At 58.1% G+C, this 19,193-nt stretch overlaps 1 protein-coding gene across 3 annotated transcripts in view; it reads left to right on the forward strand.

Annotated features, from left to right (window-relative positions):
- The window catches only part of OSBP2 (oxysterol binding protein 2), a 131,222-nt gene that overhangs the window by 107,234 nt on the left and 4,795 nt on the right, over window positions 1–19,193 (forward strand). For all 3 annotated transcript variants that reach the window (XM_055146737.1, XM_055146738.1, XM_004615558.2), the window contains 9 exons: window positions 8,419–8,611; window positions 9,448–9,565; window positions 10,292–10,346; window positions 10,515–10,661; window positions 11,815–12,060; window positions 13,387–13,507; window positions 13,636–13,739; window positions 13,815–13,910; window positions 13,990–14,174. In XM_055146737.1, coding sequence (XP_055002712.1) covers window positions 8,419–8,611; window positions 9,448–9,565; window positions 10,292–10,346; window positions 10,515–10,661; window positions 11,815–12,060; window positions 13,387–13,507; window positions 13,636–13,739; window positions 13,815–13,910; window positions 13,990–14,174 — 1,265 coding nt within the window. The remainder of the gene's footprint in view (window positions 1–8,418; window positions 8,612–9,447; window positions 9,566–10,291; window positions 10,347–10,514; window positions 10,662–11,814; window positions 12,061–13,386; window positions 13,508–13,635; window positions 13,740–13,814; window positions 13,911–13,989; window positions 14,175–19,193) is intronic.

The raw sequence follows: 19,193 nt of genomic DNA on the forward strand, positions 1-19,193 counted from the left end.
GGGGCTGAGGGGTAGGGGGTGGGCAAGGGGGATGCAAGGGGATCCTTAAGGACCGCATGAAAGATTTGCTGGCAGGCTCCAGGAGCTCGGGAAGCTGAAATTTATTGTAGTTTCGCTGGTTCTAGGAACCTCCTTAGCATCTCTATCTCTCTCTCTCCTCCCTCTCTTTTTCCTCCCTCTCTCTCTCTCTCTCTCTCTCTCTCTCTCTCTATCTCTCTCTCTCTCTCTCCCCCCCCCCCCCGCATGACTCCCTGGTCCTGTCCCTCCACTGTCCTTGGTCTAGTGTATGACTCCTGGGTCAGAGTTCTTTGGCTGCAGCCCCCGTATCCCGTGGTCCAGCCTGCGCCTCTCATGGGCCGTAGCCCAGCGGCTCCCTATGCCCCCAGTTTCTCTTGTTCTCCAGCCATGGGGTTTGGGTGTGAACTGCTGCCTTCCTGCCAGACGCCTGGGCAGTGAGGGTCAGAGAGGACGGGGCCTGGTGGGGGCCCCTGGTACTCTCCCGTCCCCAACCTTCCCGTGTCTGGTTTCCCGGGCCACCTTCAGGCAGGTGAGGCCCAGGGCACCCGTTCAGTGAACTCGATTACCTGGCGTCCCCCAGCCTCTGCTCCCACTGGAACCAGGTGGTCATGGGCGGTGGGGTGCAGGAACATTCATTCATTTTTTTTTCAGTATGGGGGTGCTGGAGCGGTAGCACAGCGGGTAGGGCGCTTGCCCTGCACATAGCCAGTCGGGGTTCGATTCCCAGCACCCCATATGGTTCCCTGAGCACTGCCAGGAGTGAGCCCTTGTGCAATGCCAGGAATATCCCCTGAGGACCACCAGGTGTGGCCCCCAAAACCAAAAGACACTCTTTCAGTATGGGGGAAACCAGCGTTGGGTGTGAGCAGGAAGGTCAGGCCCAGGGGGCAGCCACCTCTGCCCATACCGGGGTGCGACTGCACTGCGCATGCCAGGGCCCCGGGCACAGGTGCTGCAGGATGGGGACCCCGACACCGGGGAGCCCCGGGGTTTCCCTCACCCAGGCGAGCTCTGCAGCTGAGTCTGCAGTGTGGAAGCTGAGCAACCACAGGACTAGTGAGGGGGAGGGGGTCCCAAAAGCCCTGTTGGTGGCAGCCGAATTTAGAACTTACTGAATTTTCTAAAAATCATTATTATTTGGGGTGGCCACTCCAGGCGGTGCTCAGGGCATCACTTGTGGCTCCAGGGATTAAACCGGGGCCGCCGTGTACCAGGCAAGTGCCTGACCCGTTGTTCTGTCTCTGGCTGCAAGAGCTTATTATCTGGCTTTCATCTCCATCTTCTACCTCCTCACTCACCCACTCTCCCCAGGTGAGTGCTCCTGGGGAGTGCTCTGATGAGCCCCCACTGGAAGGCGCCATGTGGGCCAGGATGGTACTGGGGAGACAAAAGCCAGCGAGGGAAGGTGTGGGGAAATGGGGCTGCAGCGAGGGAGCACTGGGCGCAGAGGAGCTGCCGCAGAGATCCCAGACCGGCCCCCACCGCAAGGGATAAACCAGACAGGCGCGGCAGGACCCCGCCGCCCTCCCCACCCCCGCCCCTTCCAGGGCCACAGAGGGGACGCCCTCTCCCCCACTGCTGGGAACCTGGCTGTGTAGACCTTTGTCCACAGTGCACCCCTGGATTTTTCAAGTTTCAGTCTGCCCCTGGATTTTTCAAGTTTCTTGTGTTTGTTTGTTTTTTAATTAAAAAATTATTTTCCCCCACTTTGTTTAAACACCATGGTTTACAGAGTTGTTCATGATTTGTTACAAGCATTCAATATTCCAACACCACCACTGTCACCTTCCCTCTTTTTCTTTTTTTTGCGGGGGGGGAGGGCTTCTTTAAAAACACAGCAAAACATACATTTAATGCTCCACTTCTTCCTCGGTGTTTTCAAAATACCAAAGGGGAGATAGTCTTAATTTCCTTTTTTTTTGTAGTTAAAGAAAATTATTATTGTTTTTATTCTTTTTTTAGTTTGGGGCACCTACCTGGCAGTGCTCAGGGCTTACTCCTGACTTGATACTCAGGGATCACTCCTGGTGGGCTTGGGGGACCAGATGGGGTGCCAGAGATTGAACCCGGGTTGACCACGTTCAAGGCAAATACCCAACGACCTGTTGCAATATTGCTCTGACCCCCCCTAATTTTTAATTTTTTTAACTGATTTGAGATTCTGTGGTTCACAATACTATTAATCATGGTATCTTGTGCATAGCATTCCAACCATGTTGCAACCTCTGGACGTGAGCGGGTTTTGGAGTTCCCTCCCGCTCCACACCATCTTCCCAGCATCACTCTTGGTGCTGTTTTGGTGACGGGCTGCATGTATGCCCTGCCCATGGCATTCTCTGAGGTTCCCACCTCACATGGTGCTCACTGAGGGCCGTGCCAAGTCATAGTCGCAGGGCTCCTGTGGGGACCTTGGGGTGAGCTGTGGTGCCCACGGTGTTCTGTGAGGCTGGCGCACGTGCGGCGACACAGGCAGGCCTCTCCTTCTCCTGGGGACCCTGCCTGGTGGCTGCTCTTCACCTGGCTGGAACTGGGGCATCTCAGGAAGGAGGTCAGACCTCCCTGCCCATGTGCAGTTCCTCTACCCGCCTCCAGGCCTTAAATTCTGTCCCTGCTATAGGAAAGGGGGTCGAAGCAGAATCACTAGTGACACCTTCGATCCCCCGCATTGGAGCTTACCTGCCACATCCAAGGCCACTTCCCACCTCTGACAGTCTCTGTTGGGTATTATCAGGGCCAGAGCGGAAGGGCCTGAGGCAGCACAGGGCTGAGGCACTTGCCATGTGTGCGGCTCCATCCCAGGGCCCGGATACGGTCCCTGAGCACTGCCAGTGGTCACGTCTGAGCAGAGAACTAGGAACAGACCCCTGAACTCTACTGAGTGTGGCCCCCAAACACAGGGGGCAAAGGTAGACACCGAGGTTTAGGGAGTCTGTCCATAGGAGCTGTATCTTGGCCAAGTCCAGGGCTGGGACCCAGAAGGGTTGGGAGGGGGCGCCCAGCACCCAGAGGCAGCCATGGAGAGACCCTCGAGCTGCACGCTGAGGGCAGCACCTGGCGGGGAGACCTTGAACCTCCCGGGGGCTGGCAAGCTTTTCACCTTGGGTTACACAGCCCCTTCCTGGGAAGTCACCCTCAGTTGGCCCCCAGATCTGTGAGTAATGGAAGCCCCTTCTCCCCATAGTTAGGATCCCTGATGACCCCTTCTTCCTCCCCTACTCCCTGCCCCCTACCCACCACCACCCCATCTCCGTCTGACCTGCCAAGGGGCCTGGCGCTGTCTTCCTCCATGGACACAGGTCGCCAGGGGCCAGGATACCTAGGAGTTCACTTCCCACTGTGGCCTCCTGCTCCCATGGTCTCTGCCCACTCAGCAGGCTTGCAGTGGTAAACTGAGGCAGGGGCAAAGGAGGGTGCCCAGTTTTTCTGATGCCCCAGGGCTAGCTGTAGCTCACTGCCTGCTAGGAGAGGACCAACCCCCTCCCGCCCTTGATCGACTCCCTCTGCCCATCCTTGCCTCACACCGCCCATTCAGGCACTGCTGACACCCTCATGTGTGACAGGGCATCTCAGGGGCTTTTATGCAGCATTTGGGGTGGGGGGAGGGAGAGAGGAGCTCCCAAGCAGTGTCCAGGGGATCTGGGGGCCACTCCAGCCTGCGCAGTTCAGTGCTCAGACAGAGGTGCTGGGGACCAGCAGGGTCACTCTTCGGCACTTGGGGTATTGCAGCAGTGCGGCCTGCCTCTCCCGCTGCTGGGCAGGGCACCCCCGGAGGACAGGGGCTTCTGTGTGCCCCAAGTTTTCATGCCTAGAGCAGCGGGGAGCAGCGAGCCGGGCATGTGGGAGCGCGGGCGCCTATGAATGAAGCCGAGCCTGGCCTAGTTCTCCCCGTGGGTGCCTTTGTGAGTGAGCAGAGCCAGCCCAGCCTTTCACTGCTGCGGCGATGACTGTTTGGGGAGTTGTGAATTAGCCTGCCACTTAGTGGAGCCTCTGACTGTTCTCTTGAACACAGAGCGCCCACAGCCTGAGAAGGGGCCTGCAGCGCCCCCTGGAGGCGCCTGGTGGCATGGCTGGAGGGGAAGGAGCTTAACGAGAGGGGACTGGAGTTTCTTCTCTTTCGACAACTTTATCTTTGGGTGGAGGAAGGACAGTGGTCTCTGGGATGGCCCCGATGCCGCAGCCTCATTTCCGTTTGCTGTCACAGAGGCCACATGAGGTTGGTGTCCTCAGAGGCCCCTTGGCATCACCTTTTGTGTTACTCGGGCACCACCCTGGGACTGCGGAGTCTCAGGCATTGCCTGATACTTGGGGTCGTAGCTGGCCGCTCCCGGCCTGATTAAGCAGGGAGTGATGGACACGGAGAGCCAGGGCTGGATCTTGCTGGCTTGCCCCACAGGCTTCTGACCTCAGACAACGCCCGAGCCCCAGCCCCCATGGAGGCTGCCCTCACCCTCGGTTCTGGGTGCGTGCATCTGTAGTTGCCATGGTGACTCCTGTTCCCGCCTACCAACTCCATGGACCTTCCAGTGCCAGTTGCCCTTCGGCTCTGGCCGGCTGCATCAGCAGCCACTGGGCACTGTGGAGGGGAGGGGGTCCTGTGTCATCTCCCTCTGCAGGGCCAAGCCCCCCAAGCTGGGCTGGCAGAGCAAGCAAAGGGGAGCCGAGCAGGTGACACGTTCTGAGGATGTGGGTCTGACAGAAGGGCTCCGAATCCTGAGACACTGAGTGGGGAGCACTCCTTGGTGTGTCCACTGGTCAGCCCATCCCCCCCAAACTCAGGCAGGGTGCAGGAAGGCTGTTGCCAGGAACAGTCTGTGCAGTGCCTGGGGGAGCAGAGCTAGGGTGCAGGACCCCCAGAAGATCAGATTGATTGTTCAGGGGCCCAAGAGTTGCCAGCAGAGGCCACCTGCTCGCTGTCCCAAGGGCCTGATGGGACAGGTGCTGCCCTGAGTGACCGGGCATGGCTAGGCGTGGGAGGGACATGCGCCTAGCTATGGGGGTGGGCAGTGGGGGTCTGCGTTCTCAGGGCGAGGAAAAGCGGGACATGGTCAGGGACTACACAAGGCATGAGGCGGGGACTTCAGCACGTCGTGTCATAGAAGTGAAGGCAAGCTGGGACTGGAATGACCCCACAGAAGGGAGGGCGCTGGCCTTGCACACGGCAGACCTTGCTTCGATCCCCGGCACCCCATAAGGTCCCCCTTGAGTGATTCCTGAGTGCAGAGCCAGGAGTGACCCCTGAGCACTGCCGGGTGTGATCCCAACCTCCCCGCCCCGCCCCTGAAAGAAATGAAGGTGAGGTTTGCTGCAGGGCGACCCTGAGCTTCTTTGAGCCCTGTTTGGGGGGCAGGGGTGGCAGGAAGGAGCCCCCTGACACCGCTCTCCCTGGTCCTTGCGTGGCCTGCGGGCAAGTCCTGGCCAGCTGACCCCTGTTCTGCCTCTGACAGTTGCTCCCTGAAGCCTGGGGAAGGGAGTAAAAATAGCTTCCAGAACTGTCAAAAATCAGCCGCACTCAGGCGACCAGATGGTGCTGGTTCCTGTGTGCGACCAAGAGTTATTTTGAACTCGGAAAGGGCTGTTTTGAAGTTCGGATCCAAGTGGACAGCTGCTTCCCTGAGGCCTCGAGTCACATCCGGGCAGAACGGAGACCGGGCTTGGGGCTCGGCTGCCCACTGCTGGCAGGGGGCTGTGTCCCCGAGGGGGCTGCACAGAGGGCCCCCAGGAGCCTGAGTCTGGAGCCAGCCTCGCTGGTGCATCAGCGCCTGCTCCTTCCCCGGGAGCCCCCAGACCCGGGCTGTGCCTCAGGACAGCAGATCAGCCCAGGACACCCCGCTCAGCCGGCGTGCTCTGCGCCTGCGCACCCTGTCTCAGAGCTCCCCCTGCCCAGTGTTCCGGCACCTTCCTCTGAACACAGCAACAGCAAAGGGGAGGGGCTTGCAAAGAGTCACTGAACTCGGCACCATCTGACCTTGCAGACTGCCCCTGGGCCCCCCGCAGGAGAACCGGGGCTGGCCAGCACCATGCTCTGCCCTCCTGCCGGCTCCAGGGCAGCAGGCCAGGAGGGGGCCTGGAGAAAGTGACCAAAGAAACCCAGGGCATTGCCCCCCCCGCCCAGCACCCATCTGCTCTGATGGCCTGCCCAGTGGCAGAGCCTGGGTCTAGGGGCAGATTGGGGTGTAGCAGTCTCCAGCCCAGAGGCTGAGGCCCCAGCTGTCCCCCGTTGCTGCACAGTAGCCAGGAGTGGCGATGGCACGGAGATTGGCCTTGCAGGCCGCGTCCTCAGCTGAGGATGGGGATGCAGGGGGAGTGCAGGAGGGAGGGCGGGGGCAGAGTTAGAGGCAGAGCCAGGCCCTGCTGATTGACAGGACCTCTCCCCAGTGCCCATTCACGGAGCCTGCCTGCTCCCCTCCATGAATTCCACACTGACATAGTGTCCTACACGGCCCCTTCATGGGGCACCCAGACAGTGATGAGCCGCCCAGCCAGCTCCGGACTAGCACAAGGGAGTGTGGGGTTCTAGTTCTGCACACACACACACACACACACGCACACACACACACACACCCCTACACCCCTCACACATGCACTCATTCTTATACTCACACATATACACACTTACACACTGTCACATGTACACTCACACAAATACACATATACTCCTGCACACTTACAAATATAGTCATACACAAACATGCACACGCGCTCACACACTTACAATTTCACACACAATTGCAATTTCACACACAATTGCACACACAGTCACTCTTACACAGTCACACTCACACAAACTTACACAAACACCCACCCATACAAACACACACTCACACAAAAGCCCACAAACACATAATTTTATATACACACACACATTCTCAAATGCCCACATACAGTCTGCCTTGTGAGTGACAGTCCCTTGTCCTCCTGGGCCCTCGGTCTTGGCCTCTGGGGAAGACTCAGCAGGTGTGGCAGAGGCCGAGGTGGCTGCAGACAGCGTGGCCCGTTCGTAGTGTTAGCTCAGGGCAGCATCCAAAGCAGCAGGCGTGATTGGGGCTGGCCAGAGAAGGGGAGAGATACGATGCCCAGGGGCCACGTACGGGGCACGCCTGGGCTGCCGACGTGGGCTGGAGCCCGCGCCCTTCCCCCGTGCCATCCCTCCAGCCCCTAGTCCGCAGTCTGCAGGGTGCAGTGTCCCTTTGGTTCCATCCTGAGAGACAGGACAGTCGTAGGGAGCAGTGGGGTCAGATGCTGAGGGCGGGGAAGAAGCCTGTGCAGCCGCCGGCCAGTCCGGGGTGTGGCAGGCCAGTGTTCCACAGCCTTCACCCCCAAGTGGCAAGAACCCAGAAAGCCGTGAAGCGTCAGCCCCGAGTCTCACCTGCCCACCGCCTCCATGTGACCCAGCCGGGGCTCTGCGCCCTGTTTCCACACAGGGGTGGGGGGAGTCGTGCTGAGGTGGCCTGGCTCTGCCGGGGCCACACGGGAATCCTGTCCTGCTCCACGGCGTGGGCAGCTCCGTCTCCCACGTCTCAGGTACAGTGTGACAGGGCCCGTGCCTGCAGCACTGTCCTTCTGGCCCTGAGGGGCTGGGCAGGCTGCCTGGGCCGGTGGGAGAGCCCCGGGCACAGCCTCGTTCCTGGGGCAGCAGACAGTTGGCAGGAACTGAAGCAGATGTAACTGGGCCCGGGAGAGCAAGGAGGAGGGGGGTCCCGGGCAGCAGGCGGCCTGGCCCCCACTGTGGTCTAGGAGCCTCACTTCCACCGTCTGCAGGGGGTGGGGTGTGCACAGATCTCCAAGGGCTCCCAGCAGGGTCTGGAATGTTCTTGAGGTGCCTGCCGCCCCTCCGGCTGGGCAGCTCCTGCAAGGGGGTGGCTCCCTTTCCACTGTGATGACGAGGGACAGCCAACCCTGCTTCAGTCTGAGGACGCCACCTGTGGGCCTGGTCACTGAAGACAGTCAGGGTGTCTCTGGGGCCAGAGGGGGAAGGCCAGAGCGGAGTGACTAGTCTGAGCGGAAGGGCCCCATCCCCCAGCCCTGTTCCCCCCGCCCCCTGAGCGACTCCTTCACACGGTGCCCTGGGTACAAAGAGGGACACGGGGAGGCTGCTGAGGGCCCAGCCCCAGCCTTGACTCGAGCCCGCAGCCCCTCATGGCTGGTAACGCCCCCTGCGGGGGTGGGGGCGCCGGGGCTCCGTGGAGGCGGGTGGGCAGCGTCAGGGCTGGGGCTGGAGCCTGAGGCCCCAAGCGCCCGCTGCCGCCCTGGTGACCCCCGAGCATCACTGGGCCCCGAGCCCCTCGATGCCAGACAGATGTCACTTGCCGGTGGAGGGAGGTGGAGGGGAGTCAGCGTCCCGGCCCTGGAGGTGGAGGAGGGGTCGTCGTCGTCCCCGGGCTCACGGGCCGCGTCCCCCAGGCCTGCAGGGACTTTCTGGAGCTGGCAGAGACTCACAGCCGGAGATGGCAGCGCGCACTGCAGTATGAGCAGGAGCAGCGGGTGCACCTGGAGGAGACCATCGAGCAGCTGGCCAAGCAGCACAACAGCCTAGAGCGCGCCTTCCGCAGCGCCCCCGGCCTGGCCGCTAACCCCAACAAGAGCTTCAGCAAGGGTGAGCTGGCTGTGCCCGTCCCCCCCCCCCCCCACAGGCCCAATCTGGGCTTCTCTCAGCTGCTTCTCACGGCCCCTGGTGTCACATGCCCCTGCCCGCCGCCAGGTGGCGCCTCTCTCCCCATAGCTGGGCTCCAGGCCTTAAAACCTCCGTGAATCCTGGGGCCGGAGAGATGGTGCAGCACGTAGGGGGTTTGCCTTGCACAGGGCTAGACCCGGGTTCTATCCCCGGTGTTTCATATGGTCCCCTGAGCAGTGCCAGGAGTGAATCCTGAGTGCAGAGCTGGGAGTAACCACTGGGTATGGCCCCAAAAAACCAATAAACAAAAAGAAAAAGACAGTAGGAGTAACCCCTGAGCACTACCGAGTGTGGCGCAAAAGCCAAAAGAAAAAAAGCTGGATGAATCCATGGGGCCGGAGCGGTAGTACAGCGGGGAGGGCACTTGTCTTGCACGTAGCCAACTGGGGTTCGATCCTCAGCATCTTGGTCCCACAAGCACCGCCAGGTGTGTCCCCAAAACAAAAATGTTGGGTGATTCCGGCTGTCCCATCTCTGGCAAGCCTGCCTGGGGTGACCGTCCACTCTCCTTTTGAGGTCATGGGCACCCGGGGAAGGCGGGTCGTGAGAAAGGGTCACAGGCAGGTGGGGAAGGTTCTGGAAGGAGAGAGGCTCTGAGCCCCGGCAGTGAGAGAGAAGCACATAGGCCAGCTGGGGTGGTCGCAGCCAGGCTGGCCCGGGGGACAGGGCAGAGGTGAGGAGGGGCCCTTGGTCAGGCGAGAGAGATGAGCCAGGTTTGGGGTTGTAAACTGAGGCAGCAGCTCTGCTTGTGTCTCCAGGAAGTCTCTTAACTTCCAAAGGAGAGGACAGTGAGGAAGATGAAGATACCGAGTACTTCGACGCCATGGAAGACGCCACATCCTTCATCACCGTGATCACCGAGGCCAAGGACGACAGGTGAGCCCCGCCGCCCATCAGCCCCCCACTCCTCTCACGCTCCCCCTCCTCCACTTTGCCCCGGGCGCTTCCCTCTTTGAACTCTTGCTTCAGAGTTTTGCTTTCATTGGTTTTGTTCTTCCCCAAAAGAGGTGGGGGGTGCAGAGCGATAGTGCAGGGGGTAGGGCACTTGCCTCGCATGCTGGGCTCAATCCCCCATTCCCCCATCTGACGGGCAGCGGGTCCTCTCACACTCGGCTCTCTCCACCCCTCCCTGGCACTGTAGTCTCCTGGGTCACGTCCCCTGCATCCTGACTGCCAAGTATCCCCACCCTCGCTGGCCCAGGTTATCCCTCTGCGTGGCTCACTGGGCTCCGTTCCCTCAGCCATGGCGCCCTCTGCTGTCCATTTATTGGCACCACAAGAATCCTGGGGCACAGGGAGGTGCTGGAACCCTGGGGCAGAGCGGTCAGACTAGTCGTCCCCAGGAAGCCCTGACAGATGGCTCCTGGAGTCCACCTCCGGGCCCCACTTAGGTTCCCAGGCCAGCCAGTTCCCAGAAAAGGGGCAGTCAGCAGGGACCCCGAGAAGTGATATGAGGGTCACTCCAAGTCGATGGTCCAGGCCCCTCAGCCCACCTGGACTGCCCCAAATTCGGGATCCCTCCACAAGCTCCAGGTCAGGGCTGGCGTGAGAGGGTGGGCGGCTCCGGGAGCGGCCTCGTCACCTTCTTCCTGTTTCCTGCAGAAAAGCTGAGGGTGAGACAGAGACAGATCCAGATGACTGGAGCTCATCAGACAATGTAAGTGGGGCGGGAGCCTGAGGGGGGCCGGGGAGGGGGCCCAGGCCCTGGCTGCTCCCGGGTGGGCGGGGTCCCGGGATGGTGCTGGGTCAGGGGTGAGGGGGCGGCCTGGAGGGCCAAGGGAACACTCTGGTCTCTGCTGACAGGCGCACCCTGCTTCCCCGGCAGGTGCTGGATGGTGCCTCGCTTGTGCCCAAGCCCCGTCCCAAAGTCAAGAGACGCGTCAGCATCCCCGACAAACCCAACTACAGCCTCAACCTCTGGAGCATCATGAAGAACTGCATTGGCCGGGAGCTCTCCAAGATCCCCATGCCGGTAAGTGTGTGGTGGGTCCTCGGGTCCTCCCGGGCGCCAGGGACATGCCCAGGGGACACCTAGTAGCCCGCATGAAGCAGAAGACAAGGGCGTTTTCCTAAAAGAACGAGGTGTTCACTGATAAGAAGCGCCCCCTCCTCGGGCCCTGCACCCACCAGAAACTCAGGGGAACCCCACGGCACCTCTGGCCTGACGGGCACTCAGGATGCCTCAGCCGTGTGGGGCCCCACACCGGACCTCTCGGCCTTTCCCTTCCCCCATAAAGGAAGAGGTGGGGGCGGGGCCCAGGCCAGCTCAATGGCCCATGACCACCTGTGTCCAGTGGGGAGAAGAGCTGGCAGTTCCCGCTGTGTGGGCGGATGGACACAGAGACCCTGGCTCGCAGTGGGCCCAGGGCAGCCCCCAGCATCATGGGGTCAGAGGTCTACCCTGCCGGGCACCACGGGACCCCATCCCAGAAACCTTGCCGATAGGAGAAGCCACGTCATCACTCACTCGTCCACTCTTCCCTCGTTCCTAAGCTCACGTGCTGAGTGAGCCCGCACCCTGGTCTGGACGGCCTTTCCCCCCTCGGATGGGTGGCTGGCCAGGCAGCGTGGGGCTGAAGGCTGTGGCAGACACAGGCAACAGGCTAGATCTTATTCATTCCTTTCCCCGGTGCGTCCTGGTGGTGTTCAGGGAACTGAGAGGTGCTGGGACTGACCCGGGGCTCCTGCAGGCGACATCTTTGCTCCAGCCCCGCGAGCCATGTTCCCGGGCCAAGTCAGAGGAATCTCATTGTGATGGACTCTCCGGGCAGCCCCCTGGCTCTGGGCGGGGAGCCATGGGTTTGTCTAGACCCAGCGTGTGTGCACCTATATGTGTGGTGTGTGTGTGCATGTGTGTGTGCACGTGTGTATGTGTACTTGTCTATTTGCAGAGACCCTAGCCTGACTTTCTGCCCACCACGCAGGTCAACGTTTTTGTTTGTTTGTTTGTTTGTTTTGGGGGCCACACCCAGTGATGCTCAGGGGTTCTTCCTGGCTCTGCACTCAGGAATCACTCCTGGCAGTGCTTGGGGGACCATATGGGATGCCAGGGATCGAGCCCGGGTGGGCCATGTGCAAGGCAGAGACGCCTTACGCTCCGTACCGTCTCTCTGGTCCCGCCGCAGGTCAACTTTAACGAGCCCCTGTCCATGCTCCAGCGGCTGACCGAGGACCTGGAGTACCACGACCTGCTGGACAAGGCGGTGCACTGCACCAGCTCCATGGAGCAGATGTGCCTGGTGGCCGCCTTCTCTGTGTCCTCCTACTCCACCACTGTGCACCGCATCGCCAAGCCCTTCAACCCCATGCTCGGGGAGACCTACGAGCTGGACCGGCTGGAGGACATGGGCCTGCGCTCCCTGTGCGAGCAGGTGAGGCTCCCCAGTCTCCCGCTGGGCTGGGGCACCAGAGCAAGAGAGAATGTGGCCTCTGACCCCGAGGTCAGAGTACACAGGTGGGCAGTGTGGAGCAGGGGGGAGGAGGGCACCTGCCTACAGCTACTCGGGGGCTCTGGGTGGGCTGGAAGAAGAGAGGTGCGACCCCTCCTCCTGTGTCTGCTTTATGGGGTCCCCCTGACTGCTCCACTGGGAGGCAGGACATGAGTGGTCTCCCCTTCCCTGGGGAGACAGGGCAGGTGCTGGACATGCTTCGAAGGCAGAATAGGGGCTGGAGTAAGAGCACAGCGGGTAGGGCATTTGCCTTGCACGCTGCCAACCCAGGTTTGATTCCCAGCACCCCATAGGGTCCCTGAGCACCGCCAGGAATAATTCCTGAGTGCAGAGCCAGGAGTGACTCCTGTGCATCGCCAGGTGTGACACCCCCCCCCCAAAAAAAAAGTGAAGGCAGAATAGCCAGGAAGTGCTAGGGATTCAGGGAGCCCGTGGGAAAGAGTCGTGGTGAAGCCCCCGAGAAGGCAGCAGCTGTGGCACCCAGCCCCAGGCCAGGGCCCGGAGGCCGCCCATGGTGGGCAGGCAGGGGGGCCTCCTGGCCGTCAGCGGGGCGGGGTATCCTTGCTTGGGAAGAGCGGGCTGTTTCCAGGCTGGAGGGAGCAGCGGGGTGCACCAGGCTGGCAACCCCAGGAGAGGAAGTGGGTGCGGCTGGGGCTCTGACCCTGACCTTGGCCGCCGTGTGGAGACACCTTGGAGCCAGGGGCAACTGCAGGGAGAGGCTGCTGGGGTGCCCTGGGGAGAGCCTGCACCCTAGAACCTGAGCCCAGCAGAGTCACGCGTTGGAGGAATAGCCCAGGGAAAGCTGACGGGGCAGGGGCGGGTCCCGGTGGGTGAAACAGCGAGGGGTGCTCAGTGCTGGGAGCGGGAAGGGGCGGGAGCACCGGGGCCCCGGGTGGGGTGAGCAGAGCCGGCCGTAGCGCCATCGGCCTGGCCAGGGCACTCGCATGGACCTGCACTTGGGGCACCCCAGACTGGCAGGAGCCCCACCCGGCACCCAGGAAGCCCTCCGTCCCTCACTTTGCCAGCCCTCGGCCCCCCTCTCCTGGCACTTCCTGTCACCGAATTTCCTGGCACAGAGGTGCTCTTCCCTCACCTTACCAACAGCTGCTCCCCCTGCTCGCCCCCTCTGTGTACGTTCTTGGGGCTTGCCTTGAGCCTGCAGCCCCCACAGAGTGGCAGGCAGGCCACCCCTGGGGGCTGCCGAGGGCCGTGTCTGGCAGACACTCAGGTCCTGCGGTCTGGTCGCAGGTGAGCCACCACCCGCCCTCGGCCGCGCACTACGTGTTCTCGAGGCACGGCTGGTCCCTCTGGCAGGAGATCACCATCGCCAGCAAGTTCCGGGGGAAATACCTCTCCATCATGCCTCTGGGTGAGCGAGCGGGGCCCAGGGAGGGCATCCTGGAGTGACATCAGTGCCCCTCCGCTCCCTGGCGAGGGGGGCACCTGATGGGGGCCCCTGGGGGCAGCCCTGACCTGGGTCCCATCCCCCACCGCCAGGTGCCATCCACTTAGAGTTCAAGGGCAGCGGGAATCACTATGTGTGGAGGAAGAGCACCTCGACGGTGCATAACATCATCGTGGGCAAGCTCTGGATCGACCAGGTCAGGGGGTGTCTCTGGGGAGTGGGGGGTTGGCACCCGAGGATCAGCGCTGACTCCCCGCCTCCCTGCGCACAGACAGGGGATGTGGAGATTGTGAACCACAAGACCAAGGACCGATGCCAGCTCAAGTTCCTGCCCTACAGCTACTTCTCCAAAGAGGTTGCCCGGAAGGTAAGCGGAGCCAGGCGCAGCCTCTCGGTGGGCCTGGAGCGGCGCCCACGCCCATGCTGGCCCCCGCCTGTGCCCGCAGGTGTCAGGCGTGGTGAGCGACGGCCACGGCAAGGCCCACTATGTACTGTCCGGCTCGTGGGACGAGCAGATGGAGTGCGCCAAGATCGTGCAGAGCAGCGCCAGCAGCACCACCGTGGAGGGGAGGCAGAAGACGGTGTACCAGACGCTGCCTGCCAAGCTGCTGTGGAAGAAATACCCGCTGCCGTGAGTGGAGGGGCGAGGCGGAGGCACTTGGGCCCAGGGCGGATAGGGAGGAAGCAGCAGACCCCGGGAGGGGCGCAGGATGGTCTGTGCCAACCCACGGGGAGCCCGACTGCCCCTCGTAGCGAGACTGCGCTCCTCGGGGGCGGTGGCAGGGCGTCTGCGGGGACATTAAACAGGCTGGCAGGACAGTGTCCACAGCCCAAGGAAGGAAAATGGACTTGCAAAGGACTTCAGGAAAGAGAAGATTGTGAATGTGGGACTAGATTCCAGAGAGAGCACACCAGAAATTATTCTGGGGGGAAGGGAAGGTCTTAGGAGGTCGAGGGGCTCCACTGGCGACTCATGGCCAACGGAATAAGTCTAAGGAGGTGGTGGGGGACTGGGGGCTGCTGCAGGGCTCCAGGGTGGCTCCTGGCAGTGCGCAAGGGTCTGTGAGACACCAGGACTCCATTCTCTCTCCCAGCCCCGCAAACCGGGAATTCTGCAAAGGACGAACAACTGAGACTGAGAACTTAATGAGAGGGTTAAGAGGAAAATCAACTGACTCTAAGTCAGCTGAAAAGATCAAAAACTGTAACTAAGGCTGGAGCAGTAGTACAGCGGGTAGGGCACTGGCCTTGGCATGTAGCTGACCCAGCTTCGATCCCTGGCAACTCCGTGTGGCTTCTTGAGCCCTGACAGGAGTGATTCCTAAGCACAGAGCCAGGAATAAGCCCTGAGCACCACGGGGTGTGGGCAAAAATAAAACAAAATAAAAACTACAGCTAAATACAGGGGTCAAGCCACTTGCCTTGCACATGGTTGATCCTGGTTCAATTCCTGGCAACACACAAGATCCCGTGTGCAGGGTCAGGTATAACCCAAACCCAACCCTCCCTGCCTGGCCCAGGAAAAAAACAAAAAAAACTGCAACTAAAAGCAAAATCTGGAAAAGGCAGTAAATGACAGAGAAAAGGCAGGCCCTCTCTTACTCATGGCTCTGCACTCAGAGACCACTTCTGGCAGGCTGGGGACACCGTGTGAGGTGCCAGGGTTGGAGCCCAGGTTGGCCGCATGCAAGGCAAATGCCCTACTCGCTATCCTCTCACCCCGGCCCTTCTGAAATAGACATTTTCAAAGAAAATTTCCAGTTTGCTGCCAGCAGACGTGCACTAACAGATAACGCCTGTGGCAGGAGGAAACTGATTCCAGATGGACAAAATGAGGTGCTGGAATGAATGAGGAACAGAACGTGTGTGAATAATACCTTCAAGTGTAAAACAAGGCTGGAGAAGAGAGTACAAGAGAGTACAAGGCTTATGGCTTGCGGCTTGCCTTGCATCCTGCTGAGCCCTGTTCAAACCCCCAGCACCACCTCCCTTTGCACCACCAGGGGTCACTCCTGAGCAACAGAGCTGGGAGTAGCCCCTCAGCACCTATGGATAGGATCCCTGAGCACAGACCCAGTAGAAAGTCCTGAATACTGTTGCGTGTGATCCAAAAACAAGTAAAAAAGATGAAAAGTGGACCCTCACCGTCACACAGGTCACGGAGGGGCAAACAGAGGGAGCCTGCTCTCAGGCCTCCCCAGAAGAGGGGCACCACACATGGTCACTCGTACATGTGTGAAGGGTGCATTTCAGAGTCAGAGGGAGCACTAAGTACATTTCAGTGGACTCCAGAAGGAAAGGGGGAAAAGCTAAAATGGAGAGGAGAGATGGCTCAGCGGGCTGGGTGCATGCTCGGCTCACAGGAGTCCTGGCTTCAAAACCCCGGTACTGGTACTGGAGCAACAGTACAGCAGCAGGGAAGGTGCTTGTCCTGCATCCCACATGGTTTCCTGAACACCAGGAGTGATTCCTGAGTGCAAAGCTAGGAGCATCACTGGGTGTGGCCCCCAAACCGAAAATAAAACCAAAACGCAAATCCTGGCACTGAGGCAGGAGTAGCCCTGAGCACTTCCCAGTGTGGCTCCAAAACAAAAATATAAAAGCTAAAAGAAATATAAGAATGGAGATGAATTTCTCAGAGCAAAAAAATGAGATAAGAATTTGAGTTTGTGTGGCCAAAGACATAGAGTAGAGGACAGTGTATGTGCCTTGCACACAGCCAACCCTGCTTCAATCCCTGGCATCCCAAATGGTCCCAAGTCCACCAAGAGTGAGAGCCTGAGCATTGCTAAATTTGGCCCCCAAAACAAAAACAAACCTGTGATTGGTTTGTGATTGATTATATCTACACAATGGAATATTATGCAGCTCTAAGAGACAACAAAATCATGCAAAAGGATGGAACTAAAGGATGATAAGCTGGAGTCAGAAGGATGATAAGCTGAGTGGGGTCAGAAGGACAGACACAAAGTGATCTCTGATAAGCAGGACTTAAAGTTACAGAGCAAATCTTAAAGTGGTTCAATTAAAAAAATTAACTTAAGGGCTGGAGTGATAGCACAGCAGTAGGGCATTCACCTTGCACGTGGCTGACCTGGGTTCGATTCCTTTGCCCCTCTCGGAGAGCCTGGCAAGCTACCCGTGGCGTATTCAATATGCCAAAAACAGTAACAAAACAAAAAGTCTCACAATGGAGACGTTACTGGTGCCCGCTCGAGCAAATTGATGAGCAATGGGTTGACAGTGACAGTGAACTTAAGGGCCAGAGTGATAGTCCAGCAGGGAGCTTGCATGCTCTCCACCCAGGTTCAATTTCCAGCATCTTATATGGTCCCCTGAGAACCATCAGGAATAATTCCTGAGTGCAAGCCAGGAGTAAGCCTGGAGCATACTCCTTGCCCCCTTGCCAAATTAATTAAATAAAAATACACGGCAAGGTAGCAGCAAAAGTCCAAAGGCAATCTAATGGGAGAAGTGATCCACAAAAGTGAGTTGGGGGGCATGAAAAGGGAGGGGTGTTGGGGTCCTTGGGGGAGAGAGGTGGATACACCAGTGATCAATCCCCATTACCCCAAATGGTTTCCCAAGCCCAGTCAGGAGTGAACCCTGAGTGCAGAGCCAAGTGTAAGCCCAGATTACCTCTGGGTGTGGCCCCCAAACCAAAAAGCAGGTCTAAGTATAATATAAATATAAGCAGATACAGCTCATAAATTAAGAGCAAAATACTAAGTGATTGGATTGGGGGGCTGCTCCCCAGCAGTGCAGCCTGACGGTTAGGTGCTTTGACCCTGCATCGCCAGGCCCAAACCCATGGGTGCTGGGGATCAAACTCAGTGCCTCAAGCATGCACACCAGTCCTTTGAGCATTTCTCTTAGAAAACTTCTCCCTCCTTCCTTCCCTCCCCTTCTTTCTTTTTTGTGAGGTGAAACAGTTTTTATTGAAAGGAATTTAGCGATTTAAGGGAAGAGAAAGAGAATATGCATTCAAGAGAGAACACAGGCATCTCCAGAAGTGAAAAAGAAAAAGCCCTGAAAGATTTTTCTTAAATCCAGACTGATGTGGGCTAGAGCGATAGCACAGTGGGTAGGGTGTTTGCCTTGCACACAGCCGACCCGGGTTTAATTCCTCCGCCCCTCTTGGAGAGCCCGGCAAGCTACCGAGAGTATCTTGCCCTCACGGCAGAGCCTGGCAAGCTACCCGTGGCGTATTTGATATGCCAAAAACAATAACAAGTCTCACAATGGAGATGTTACTGGTGCCCGCTCGAGTAAATCGATGAGCAACGGTATGACAGTGCTACAGTGCCAGATAGATGTACTTTCCAAGAGATACCCAAAACAGAGATATGCCAACAACTGATAGCTCTGTTGATAGCAGGTAAAATGAGTGTACGAGCAAAACATTATTATTAGAGATGAAAGGATTGCTGCCTAATGAGAAACAATTCTTCAAGGAGGTATAATGGTTCCAAAATTAAGCCTGTCATGAGACAGCCTCAAAGGTGTGAAAAAGCATTTCTTCATAGTAAAGGGAGAGCCCGATAAATCTATTGCTGTCGGTGACTGGAAGATTTTAATCCACCTCTATCACTTGTTGATAGGTCAGAAGGGGTGGGAGTGGGAAGAAAACAGCAAGGATATGAAGGATATCGAACCAACACAGGATACACAACAGATGCAAAACTCAGAACATATTTTTATTCTGGTGTACGTGGAACATATATACAATTCAGTGATGTATGTAGTAAACCCTAAAGAGGAAAGGGTAGTTTATAGACCAGTGGATTTTTAACTGCCCATCTGTAGTCTGGTGTTGGCCTTCAAACATATGAAGGTTGAAAACCAACGTATTGCCCATAGTCTGTGCTAAAGATAATCCACTTGGAAATTATGAACAGGGCCAAGAGATTGCACAGAGGTAAGGAGATTGCCTTCCTACAGCCAACCCAGTTTCATCCACGGCCCCACCAATGGGCACTCCTGAGTCAAGAACAGTCCCTGAACACATTGGTTGTGGCTTAAAAAAAGTGAGGAAGGAAAAAAGAGCCTCAATGTATTTCATAAAAAAAATTAAGCTGATAAATAATTCATGGGTAAAATAATGAGTTAGAATGGAAAATTTTAAGTTTCCAAAAGTGAATGAGAATGAAAAGATATCCAAACTGACTAGATCCAACAAAAGCAGTGTCCAAAGGGTATAGATTACTTTAAGTAAATAATAGTTTTAACTTCCTAAAATTTTTTGTTCGGGGGCCAGGCCATACACGGTGGTGCTCAGGGCTGACTCCTGGCTCTGTACTCAGGGATCACTCCTGGTGGGGCTCAGGGGATTGAGCTGAGTCAGCTGCATACAGAGCAAGTGCCTTACCTGCTGTAGCACAGCTCCAGCCCAGCTTTTGACCATTTCTAAGTTTCCACTCTTAAGAAATTAGAGGAAATTCAATAAATAAACCCAAAGAAGGGAGAAAAAGGTAAGAGAGCCAGAGAAGGTAGTACAGGGGCTAAGGCAGATGCCTTCTACATGACTGATCCTCACCTTGCACCCAGTCTCCATCACTGGGTATGGCCTTGGAGGCCCGGAGCACTGCTCAAGAGACCTGAATATGCCTTGGGTAGCTCATAATCCCCAGCACCACAAATCCTGAGCAGA

The sequence above is a fragment of the Sorex araneus genome, chromosome 9 (genome assembly GCF_027595985.1).
Source record: "Sorex araneus isolate mSorAra2 chromosome 9, mSorAra2.pri, whole genome shotgun sequence".
Classification (NCBI taxonomy): Eukaryota; Metazoa; Chordata; class Mammalia; order Eulipotyphla; family Soricidae; genus Sorex; species Sorex araneus.